Source organism: Balaenoptera acutorostrata, chromosome 17, assembly GCF_949987535.1.
Source record: "Balaenoptera acutorostrata chromosome 17, mBalAcu1.1, whole genome shotgun sequence".
In the NCBI taxonomy this organism is placed as follows: Eukaryota; Metazoa; Chordata; class Mammalia; order Artiodactyla; family Balaenopteridae; genus Balaenoptera; species Balaenoptera acutorostrata.
This window is the reverse complement of record NC_080080.1, coordinates 52,929,885-52,942,055: the sequence shown is the minus strand read 5'-3', so window position 1 is coordinate 52,942,055 and position 12,171 is coordinate 52,929,885. Positions and strand designations below refer to the sequence as shown.

General features: G+C 35.9%; 1 protein-coding gene across 3 annotated transcripts in view; it reads left to right on the top strand.

The window, feature by feature from the left end:
* CPNE3 (copine 3) overlaps positions 1-11,915 on the top strand; it is a 44,743-nt gene extending 32,828 nt beyond the window's left edge. For all 3 annotated transcript variants that reach the window (XM_057532035.1, XM_007176106.2, XM_007176105.3), the window contains 5 exons: positions 2,329-2,383; positions 2,466-2,517; positions 5,267-5,400; positions 6,923-7,159; positions 8,754-11,915. In XM_057532035.1, coding sequence (XP_057388018.1) covers positions 2,329-2,383; positions 2,466-2,517; positions 5,267-5,400; positions 6,923-7,159; positions 8,754-8,864 — 589 coding nt within the window. In that variant the 3' untranslated portion in view covers positions 8,865-11,915. The remainder of the gene's footprint in view (positions 1-2,328; positions 2,384-2,465; positions 2,518-5,266; positions 5,401-6,922; positions 7,160-8,753) is intronic.
* The last annotated feature ends 256 nt before the right edge of the window (positions 11,916-12,171 follow it).

The following is a 12,171-nucleotide window of genomic DNA, read 5'->3' as shown; positions in this document are numbered from 1 at the left end:
ATTTCATTGAAAAATCTAGGTTAAAGGATGATTTTTTTTAGAAAGCTGTAAATTACCAAATTTGACTCAAAGAAGCAGAGAACCTGTATAGACCAGGAACTGTGGAAGGAATGGAGTGGCTGGTCAAAGAGCCTCTCCTCACGAAGGCACCGGCCAAGACAACCTTCATACATAAATTCTACCAAACCTATGAGGAATGAATTCAAACCTGAGAGAATCAAGTGAAAAATATTAGAAAGTGTGAAAGTTTAAAAGGTGGTCAGATACAACATAAAATAAAAAATCAACAATTTTTCACTAACCAGCAAAAACCAAATGAAGAAATTATAGTGGATAAAAGATCACAATTCATAATGCAATAAAAAATGAGAATGAATTTAGTAAAAGGTCTAGGATCTTTAGTGAGGAAGAAGTACAGAATTGTACTGAGGGACAAAGAAGGAAACTTGTTTAAATGGAAAGATATACCACGATTCTAGATAGGCAGATGTCACAATGAAGTAAAATATAACATTTCTCCCTATATTAGTCAGTTTTAATCAGAATTGCAGTGGAACCCTGACAAAATGATTCTTAAAATTTTCTAGAGGGTTAAAATGAATCAGAATAGTCAAGAAGTTTTTCAGGGAAAAAGAATGAAGGGGAATTTGTTCTAGCAGGTACTAAAACTTATTTTAAAGCTATATATATATATAATTTAATTTAATTTAATTTTTTAGTGGTTTATAACATATAAGTTTCATATATACAGTATCATATATTAATTGAGTACGGAACTAGTACATGACCAGTAAAAACAAGTAAGCAGTCTTGAAATAGACCCAAAAGTGTATGTGAATTTAGTGTATGATAGAGATGGCATTTTGGGGGAAAGGGGATGTAACAGCTGTCAAACTGGACAGGAACTGGATTTGGATCCCTGACTCATGCCTGTGTATGTTAGGATACTATTCTGTATAGACTATAGACAAAATTGCTGAAATGGCTACCCCAGAACAAAGTGGTTTTGACAAAATAGAGGTTTATGTCTCTTTCATGTTGCATCTCTAGAGGTAAGTAGTTCAGGACTGAGAGGGCAGTTCTGCCGCTTATAGCTTCCACCCTGGGTCCGAGGCAGCTGCTGTGATTCTCATGCTCTCTAGCCAGTGGGAAGAGGACCAAGGAACTGAGAATGCACGTGCTTTCCCTTTTAGAGTGTGATTGAGAAGTGGCTGACAAATCCCTCTACTCACACCTCCGGCCACCTAACCACTGCCAGCCCAGGGAAGCTAGAGTACAGCTAGTGTGGTTGCCAGTAGCCCAGGGGATCCATAATTAACAAGGAAGAGAATGGATACTGGTGTAGAGTAGCAGTTTCTGCTTCATATCCTACTCCAGATGAATTTCAAGCTTAACATCAAAAACAAAGCTTGGAAGTTCTAGGAAAAAATATATGTGAATTGTTTATAATCTTGCAGTGAGGACAGCCTTTAAGCAAGACAGAGAAGGCAAAAATCATGAAAGAATTTTTATGTGTTCACATTTATTAATATTAATAACTAAAAAAGGGAAGATATTTTAAACAAATTTAAAGACAGACTATCGACCGGGAAAAATATCGTGACATATAAGATATAGGTTCTATCCTCAATGCAAAAAGAACCATTAAGAATTAATATAAAAAACAATATCCCTAGTAGAAAAATTAGTGTAATCATTACAATGTTTTATAATGGCAAGACATAGGATGTCTGTCAGTTGGGGGAGAATATCTATACAGTGGAATACTTAACAGCCATTCACATGATGTTATATATTCTGGTCCATAATTGTCTCTAAACGCTTGGGCCAAATATTCATACACTTTGCTGCAGAAATGTGAGAGTTTTACAATGTTTGGCATTTGTACCATGTTTCTGTGGCCAAATGTATGAATATTCATATTAAGCGACATAAATAAAGGCTATAAATAACTTCATGTCAGTTGAGGTCAGGTTTTGCTGCCAAATGAGTGTTTTTGTAAACAAATGAAAAAACTTGTGCTTTTTAAAACTTTATGGATTTATTTATATATTTATTTAGTTAAATGATAAACAGTGTATAAAGAGTATGTTATAAAATGTTAATATAAAGTCCATTTTAATAAGTATAGAGAGAGGGAAATTTTTCTCATTCAGTGCACAGAAAAATATTTAGAATGAGAGTTGCCAAATATTAACATTGGTTCTAATCTTTGTTTTATTTTTATATTTTTCTAAGATTTCAAATTTTTAGAAAATAAGCTCATATTGGTTTTGTTATGAATAAAGATAAAAATGACCTTTTGCTTTTTTCAAATTTTCTTTTCAGTGATAAGATGTTTCCAGCTTTTGGTTTTGGAGCTCAGATCCCACCTCAGTGGCAGGTAAGAGGAACTCTCATTTCGAAGCTTTGCCTCCTAGCAAAGCAAAGCAAGCCTCATCAGTCCTTCTTTCATCTTTTGACAGGTTTCTCATGAATTTCCAATAAACTTTAATCCATCCAATCCCAACTGTAATGGTAAGTTAAAAATAAACATGAATTTTTAAACTGAAAAAAGTTACTCAGATTTCCTCTCTGGGTTTCTTTTTGTGACATATTGAATTTTCTATCATGTAAAGTAGTAGAATTTTACACCAAGTTGGTGGTTAGTATGGTAATGATGATAATGCAAATCACTATGATGATGATGAAGATTGCAGGCTAAATTCTTCTACCTTAACAGTTTTACTAGAACAAAAGATTCTCAATCTTGAGGGTAGATCCATAAGAATATGCATATTATTTTCACATATAAGTTGATTTTAAAATAAACCTTCAATGGAAACAGGTCATTCAGTATACAGATGCTTTTCTCAGATTAGCAGTTAACTCTCTTTGAAGAAAAAGTGTCTAGCATCAAATTACTTGTTACACAGGGTTCTGTAAGGAGATGGGGTGGGCTAAAGAAACACAGAACTAAGCTCCAAGAGTGGCTTTCCTTTGTGTGGAAAACAGGGACAGGCATTTCTTTCATTTCACTTTTCTGTTTATCCCTCAAATATTCCAGTGCCTCTTCCTTTTTGCCACATTGAGCAATCAACCTAAAATGCCAAATCTCCCACAAAATTATGTAAGACTGAACAGTTTGGAAGAGGAAAAGAGGTAGGGACATAAAATTGTAGACAATAAGCTAATTTTCTGCAAAGGGTCCTTTTAACAACTATAAAACAGGGGAGAGTGTTCTTTCCTTCCCTTCCTAAATAATATTCATAAAGTAGAAGAGCATGACCATTTTGTTGGGAGTAGTTTGCATTAGGATTTTCTCCTTTTTTCTGAAACTCTTTTCTTGTACTAATTCAGTGTTCTTTAATGCACTTTCAGTGGCTGGTTGTGACCTTTTGTATCCCTAGGCATATGAAACTGGGAATATTTTTCTTTTCAAGAAATGTGCTTCATGCTTATGATGAAATTGGAACAATTTTTGGAATTTGTTGTAATTAGATTTTATTTATTGCAAGAAAATATGGATAACATACCATGGGATAATTCATTTTAGAAGTTCATTTACTCTGTGAGTAACATGAGCCCATCTTTGGGCTGCCACCCAAAGCTGCCACAGCTTTTCTGCTTTTGGTTTAGTCTGGAAAAAATAATCAATTTGATGTTAGACAGAGGAAATACTACACAGAAAAAATACCACCTTATTTTAAGACAAGGAAGTTTAATCCCCTTTTCCTAATTAATCATCGACCTTAGCTGCCCAGAAAGAACATGTCTAACTTGTTCCTTTGATGCAGTGGAAAGATTTTAGCATAATTTAGTTTTAGTTGAAGAATGGAAGGCAATTGATGTTTATGAAGAAATTTAATTAACAGTTTTGTATATCTTCAGATTGAAAAGCAAGCTAGATGATAGAAATGGAAGAAAATATTACTATTGCTGTGGTTATGGGTTCAATTTTTCTATAGCATATATCATTACAGTAAGATCCTGCTGCTGGCCTATGTTAATATTATTTTTGTAACTTCTGGACCGACTAACCTCTAGTTCCAGCCTCACCTTATGCATGTAAAATCACCTCTACGTATGAATTAGTTACAGTCTCAAAGGTTGTTCATAAGACCACTTATTCCTAAACTCAAAGTGCCTAAGAGGAGTTTATTGGCAAGTGGAGAGACTTGGTCTTGTGAAGCTTTTAAACCAAGTATATGCTTTTCCTCCTTATTGATCTATGTCCTGCTGGACATTTGGTAAGCAAGAGACCTGTTTTGGTTTACATTAAAAGTCTTTTAAGATTTTCTTGTTAATCTTAGCAAAGCACTGTTGGGAATTTCTAGGATTTCTAGTCTCTTACCTACATCCCAGACACTCTGTTGTGTATTAGGGGCAGATTCATCAGCAGTGCTTTAATCAGGAATGCCATTCAACTTTTGATAAGTTGTGCTATTGTAATCAACAGTCTCTAAATCTCAGTAACTTGTAATGACAATAATTTATTTCTCGCTCACTTTGCAAATCACTTGATGCTTGGCTAGACTGCTGCGTTGCTCTGTTTCTACTCATTCTGGGTCTCAGGCTGTCTGGGATATGCTGTTCCCATGGCAGAGGGAAAAAGCAAGAGAGCTGGCAAAAACAGGCCGTGATTTTTAAAACATCTGCTTAGACATGGATGTCATATCCATTCATATGCACTGGACAAAGCTAGTCAAATGGGCCTGCCCAGTCTTCCATTACATAATACCCAGCAGGCCTAAGATGCACCCCATAAATAAATGCTTTAGTGTTTCTGCAGCAAAATGTGATAAATAACCTGGAAGTGAATATTTGCAATTAATATAGTCTACTATACCATGCTTAACCTTATATGATATTTTTGTAGAACCTCTGGTCATATATGCAAAAGTTTTTCCATTTTATCATTTACTTTTTCTTACCTTGTCATCAGTTGTATGCTGCAGCATCTTTTGTATGGTTCTTTTTCCATCAGAGTCTTATACCCAAAACATACCAAAATTAAGCAATATAACAACCCTACTTTAGACTAATGAATAATTTGGCTGAGGTGAAAACAAATGCCTTCTACTGGGGGAGAGTAAAGTTTATAGGGTTTTTTTGTGATAGAGCACAGCTATGGAGTTTTGTAATACTATATACCTTAGAGAACTCCTGAATATAGAACTTTTGACTGTTTAAAGCACTGTATGTTGGTATATAAATTAGCCAGTATGGTGAATAGTAAACAATTAAATTCTGCTTGAGAATTTTTAATCCTGCTTTTTTTGTCTAGGAATTCAAGGCATTATAGAGGCATATCGGACCTGCCTTCCTCAGATAAAACTCTATGGACCAACTAATTTTTCTCCAATCATAAATCATGTGGCCAGGTTTGCTGCTGCAGCCACACAACAACAGACAGCTTCTGTAAGTGCCCTGTCGCCAGGGGGCAGGGAGAATGTGGATTGGTTGTTGTTCCCATAGCCATTTTTCTGTTTATTTGGTCTGCTGAGATACAAAGACAGGGCATGAAGCAATGATATGTCATCCTTGGTTTGGGAGTAACATCTGTTATTAAATTAGTGATCATTAAGAACAAGACAACAACAAAACAACCTGTATACTTGTAAGTTTTTTCTCTGTCTTTTGAAATAATTTTCTCAGGTAGGTTCCCAAAAAAAATATTTTTGAAGTAGCCTTAGCAAGTTTAGGCTTCAGGGGACCTACCACTTCAGTAGCTGTTGCAAAATTACTTACCGTACTAAAGAAGTTTGAATTAGAGAGTCATTACCTGTTGGACCTTGGATACCAAACCCCACTCAGCTTCAGTATCCTCAGAAATAAGGGATAAGTACCTCAGGCAGTTGTTGAAAGAGTGAGAGAAGATAATTCATATAAAGTGCACAGTGCCTGAGTCAGAGCAAACACTCAGCACATGATAGCTACTATTATAAATCTTATTTCCATTTTAGACTTAAATGGCCCAGAGGATGGAGTACAACTTTATGTAACATTTTACCACTCTCTAAAATGATTTATCAGAGATGATGGGATTGAGAGAAAGATTTCCCCACCTTGAACCATATCCATTTTTAAAAAAGTATGTTTTACTTTGATGAACGATTCTACTTCCTCCGTATTTGATATTTTAAGAACGGAGTTGCCACTTGCTCCCTTGATAGGTACTTTGACATATTCAGTACTTGAGTTAAATCAAAATGTTTCAGTGCTAACTGAAAGTTTAATCTCTGACATGTAGGTGTCTTGCTTCTGTGTATTTATGCCAGCCCTCTTTTGTGGTCTGTTGCACTTTTAATGAAACTACAGTTTTTGTATCAGTTAATTTCCTTGTCATCAGAGAATCTTAGAATATTTCATATAGATGGTATCCTGGGTAGAGACTGACAAGGAAAATGAGCAAGAAAGAGACTAAATGACTCATCAGGCTGGAGATGTCATTAACCATTGCTTTTTTTTTTTAACATCTTTATTGGAGTATAATTGCTTTACAGTGTTGTGTTAGTTTCTGCTGTATAACAAAATGAATCAGCTATATGCATACGTATATCCTCATATCCCCTCCCTCTTGCATCTCACTCCCACCCTCCTTATCCCACTCCTCTAGGTGGTGACAGAGCACTGAGCTGATCTCCCTGTGCCATGCAGCTGCTTCCCACTAGCTATCTATTTTACATTTGGTAGTGTATATATGTCAGTGCTATTCTCTCACTTCGTCCCAGCTTACCCTTTCCCCTCCCCGTGTCCTCAAGTCCATTCTCTACATCTGTGTCTTTATTCCTGTCCTTCCCCTAGGTTCATCAGAACCATTTTTTTTTTTGTTTGTTTCCATATGTATGTGTTAGCACATGGTATTTGTTAGAGTCTAACCATTGCCTTTATTGTTGGGGAGCTCGGCTGGCTCAGCGGACATAATTGTCTTTCTTGGCAGCAATATTTTGTGCTCTTAATCATTACTGATGGCGTGATCACAGACCTTGATGAGACCAGACAAGCTATCGTTAACGCTGCCAAGCTGCCTATGTCCATCATCATTGTCGGAGTTGGAGGTGCTGACTTTGGTGCCATGGAGTTTCTGGATGGTGATGGCGGAAGTCTCCGCTCCCCGTCGGGCGAGGTAGCCATCAGGGATATTGTCCAGTTTGTGCCTTTCAGACAGTTCCAGAACGTGAGTACCACTTCTCCCTACTCTTCATGCACTCTAAGGTGTTTGAACACAGACCTTTGCCGGTCCATAACCAGGTAGTTGAGTAGGTGTCTGGGGTTAGAGTGTGTGAATTTTCCATTTTAAGAGCCTTGATTAAATTTGGCAGGTTTTTTTCAGGTTGTATACTTTTGTGCCTCTTGCAGTCCATGTGATAAATTGTTTAAAAAGATGTTGTTGTGAATGTTTTAGAATATATTTTATCTTTACCTGTGTAATAACAGAAAAACTCTATGCAAGTATATGATGAATTTACCAAACTAGAAGTTGATTTGATGAAAATTGTAAGCAGTAAACTGTTTTACCCAGTTTAATGGTAACATCTTGTAAAACTATAGGTCCAGAATCCTAACCAGGATACTGACTTTGATACAGTCAAGGTCCATTATAGCAGGCTCCCTTATGTAGCCCCTTTATAACCACACCCACTTCCTTCCCACCTTCATTCCCTCCTTAACCCCTGGCAACCACTAATCTGTTCTCCATTTCTATATGTTTGTCATTTCAACAATGTTATATAAATGGAATCATACAGTATATAACCTTGACACTGGCTTTTTTTCACTCAGCTTTATTCTCTGAGAGTCTTCCCAGTTGTTAAATGTATTCCTTTTTGTTGCTAAGTAGTATTCCATGGTGTGGGTGTACCAGTTTGTTTAACCATTCACCCAGTGAAGGACATCTTCAATTGTTTCCAGTTCTCATCTATCACATACAAAGGCTGCTATAAACATTCGTGTACAGGTTGTTGTGTGAACATAGTTTTTATTTCTCTGGGATAAATACCCTGAAGTGCAGTTGCTGGGTTGTATAGTTGTTGCATTTTAGTTGTTAAAGAAACTGCCGAACTTTTCTGGCACAGTTATGTCATTTTACATTCCCACCAACCAATGTATGAGTGGGGGTGGGGGTGGGGAATGAGGTGGGTGTGTATTAAAAAGGTGGTAATGTTAGGGATCTTTGTGATGATGAAACAGTTCTGTATCTTGATTGTGATGGTAGTTACACAGATCTACCCAGATGATAAAATTACATGGAACTACACATGTGCGCACATACACACACACACACACAAATGAGTGCTTGTAAAACTGGTGAAATCTGAATAAGTTCTGTGAACTATACCAATGTTGGTTTCCTGGTTTTGATATTGTACTAAAGTTATATAATATGTTATCTTTGGAGGAAACTGGGTGATGGGTACATGGGACCTTTCTGTACTATTTTTGCAACTTCCTATGAATCTGTAATTATTTCAAAATAAAAAGTTAAAAAGATTAATACCAAGTGAATGAAAGGCCCACTTTTAAAAGTTAAAGAGCAAAAAAATTATCATTAAATGCCAAAATGCAGGCACCAAAAAAGTACTTGATAAATGTTCGTGAGCATACTCAAGCATTCTTAAGTAACGTTGGTTAATTCCATGTTTCATGGACAGTACCTGAGACAAGATACAAGCTGGGAATTGGGAACTAACCGCTTTTTCCTAGTCTTTTATCAAAATGCCAGTAAAAATTTGGTCGCTAATAAAATTGCTTTGATTTTATTTTTTCACAAGGCTCCAAAAGAAGCGCTTGCTCAGTGTGTCTTGGCGGAGATCCCCCAGCAGGTGGTAGGCTACTTCAACACATACAAACTCCTTCCTCCCAAGAACCCGGCTACGAAATGAAAGGAGCTCTGGTCGCCTGAGCAGAAAGAAGTCTTTTGTGATGTGTGGAGCAATGGATTTCTCTCTGACCCCAAATCATGAATCTGTCATTTTACATGCTTCTCACGAACCCCAGCATTTATGATGCAAACCTAGTTCTCTATGGATTATGTCTATTTAAAGCATTCTTTTTTACTTTTTTTGGAGGAAAGTGCTAACTTAATCTTTGCCCAGTCAATTCAGTGATTGCTAGTGATTTACAGTAATTGCAGTGAGGCTATTTGGATTAGAAACTGGTGTGAGAAAAGCGGATTTTCTTCTTGTGATTGTTTACTTTCATATGACGAAAATGCTGTTTTTGAATGTTTGTAAATAAGAAAGAGTGGAAAATTGTTGGAATGATGCGATTTACAGGTTGCTGTGCTTTGCTCTAGGCAATATATGTTTTATAAGCCAATGTCCATGCCTGATGACAAGAGCTTCTTAAATTAGATGATATTGAATTTGTTTCTAGAACTATACTTAGTGCTATTCCATGGGATAAAACTACCTTTACTTGTGCCTGAATTTTGCTGCAATTTAGACATGCACAGTTCAAAACAGCACGCATCCTCATAGGACTTCATGAAAAGTACCGAATGAGAAGGGAAGGCACATATTCAGTTCTTAAAATTGTACAATCAACAAGTAAAAGGAACCTCATGTAAGTAAGCCATTTTTATTTGCCTTCCTAGATCTTTCATTTTCATTATTGAATACCATAAACATGGTCAGATTTGACCTTTTCATTGATTGTATGTAACACTCAGGATTCTATATCTGCATTGATGATAGGTAGCCCTAGATTCAACATTATTAGATTATTTTAATTGGAGTTTGTTAAAATGGTTAGGACTGGTTTATCCAGGAAAATTATAAGGACGAAACATATAAGGGGAAATTCAGAATTCTACTTCCTTTTAATCAATGAAAGACTTTGCTTATTAAAAACGACAGTGTTTATACTTTCCTTGTTAAGGTCCCATATATTGATTTGTACATTTGTGTAGATTCATTTAGGTATTCTCTCTTTTTTTTTTAAGCAACATTTTTAGTCTGATTTTTTTAAACTCATGATAGTGGTTATTAATCAAAATCATATTTTACATTTTAATAATGTGCTATTTCATAAATCCAGAATGTATTGTATTAAGCCTAAAACCTGTTATAACTTTAGAAAAGATCCAACTGCTGCATAGGATAGAGTGGACTTTATATGCTTTTTTTTTTAGTAGAATTTTTTTCCTGATTTTTACCCTTTAGAAAATAATACTTCGCAAACATTACCTTTTCAGAATAGATTCAGTAACGTTTTATTGAGGAGCTGTGTGCCAAGTACTATGCATATCTGTGTATTGGCCAGTCATCTTGAACAATTTAACATTGAGAATTACGTGTTTATTATGGATCTGTAAATGGATGCACCCTAAGCCTATCAGTCTTACTGAAAACTTGCACCACAGCTCAGGTCTCTTGTTCCCTGAAATGTCTGAAGCAAGTGAGCTCTCAGCCACGAACAGCTTTTGGCTTCTCAGAAACTGCTCATTGCCAAGGTCAGGCTGAGAGGGGATCTGCTCGCCACAGTGGTTGCTTAGCCCAGGTGAGCAGTTAACAATTTCCCACTTAGCTAGCTCTCCTCTGGATATGTGTTGTTAACCTGAAGGTACCTAACTAGTAGTCTGTTGCTCTATAGTATGTTTCATTAGTTGACAAGTCATCTTGACATCAGTTAGGGGAGAAAAAAACTGATGATTCTTCCAATAGTTCGGAGCCTTTGTTGTCTAAGATGTCCTAATTTCATTTCTCTTTGTGTGCTTGGAAACAGCATATATATGTTACAGTGGTTTTCAGAATTTTTTTTTTTTAAACACATGAAGCCTTTAAAAGAAACGATTTACATATGTTCTCAATGTATGGTAAAACAGAAGTAGAGGTTTTCTGTTTGAAGCTGGGGCAGGGTCCACAGCCCCACTCACTGGACCTCCTCCTCACTCTCCTTAACCAGATCCTGGCAGCACCTGAGTCACCTGCACAGGACACCTGGAACCACTGGTCATGAGCATTCATTGTTTTTATTGGCCAAATAACAGTACTTCTGTCACCACTGTCAAATTGATTTGGTCTTCATAATTTTATATTGATTTTAACCAGAATTGTTCCCTTTTGAAAATTAATTTTGTATTATGCAAATTTGCTGTGATTCCAGCAAATTAGAGTAATTGATACCTTTTTCAGTTTCGAATAAAAGCATTTATAATTTCTAAATTATCATTTTATAAAATTCTTATAGTTTCAACATTTTACCTCATCACATGCTGATATAGTATTGTTTTATATTAAAATAGTCCTTTTCTCTATTGTGCCACCATTCATGCAAGTGCCATTAGTTCTTAAAATGCATTTAAAGAAAAAATAACCAAGTTTACTTTCACACTTCCTATAAACAGATATATTACAAACATATATTAGGGTGACAGTGCCATGGATAGATGTAATATTTCTGACATCTGCCTGTGCTGAGAAAATAGCAATTAACATGGTCATGTCACCTTGTGCTTAGAATTGAAAATTTTAAGATCATAAAAATTTAAAGTCAGATCAGGGATTTACAGCTATCCGTTTTGGTAGTGCCTTAGGCAACCTTTCCAGAGTAAATTCAGGGCCGTGTTGCTGCCTCTGCCTTATTTGACATACTTTGCCTTTTTCATTTTGTAAATTTTCTGGAAAGTCATCTTCAGTAAATTTCTCCTAGTTTCTTTATGTGTGTGATTGATAGTCGTGGAAGTGACACATAAGGTAAGCTAGAAGCTTGGTTGAGATCTCAAGAGACTATTTTGTGCTTTTATGGATCTCATACTTGATAATAAATGTATGTTACTAATATATGAATTGATGTTAAATGTATCTTGCATCTGAATTTCCTTTGGATAAAATTATTTCGTGGTGTGAGACAATAGTGTCTTGTTTTCATTTTTATTCTTTCTCTAAATGTTGTTCATTGAAAAGTTAGAAATAAAGTTAGTATTTTAATCAGCCTGTGTTCCGTATTTTACTGAATTAAACAGTTTGGGGGGATGTTATTATTTTATGGGATGTATTCACTTAAAAGATATTGAATGCATTCAAGATACTTTTCAGGGTGCAGAGGAACCAAGGGAAAGGTTCTCAGCTTAACTAGAGTGGCCGGAGAATTATGGTGCTCACATTTTATCAGTTGTGTTAAGCAGGACAGTATATTCACCTAACTTTTTAAAAAGTTGCTACTATTATGTTGCAGTCATTGGGCAAG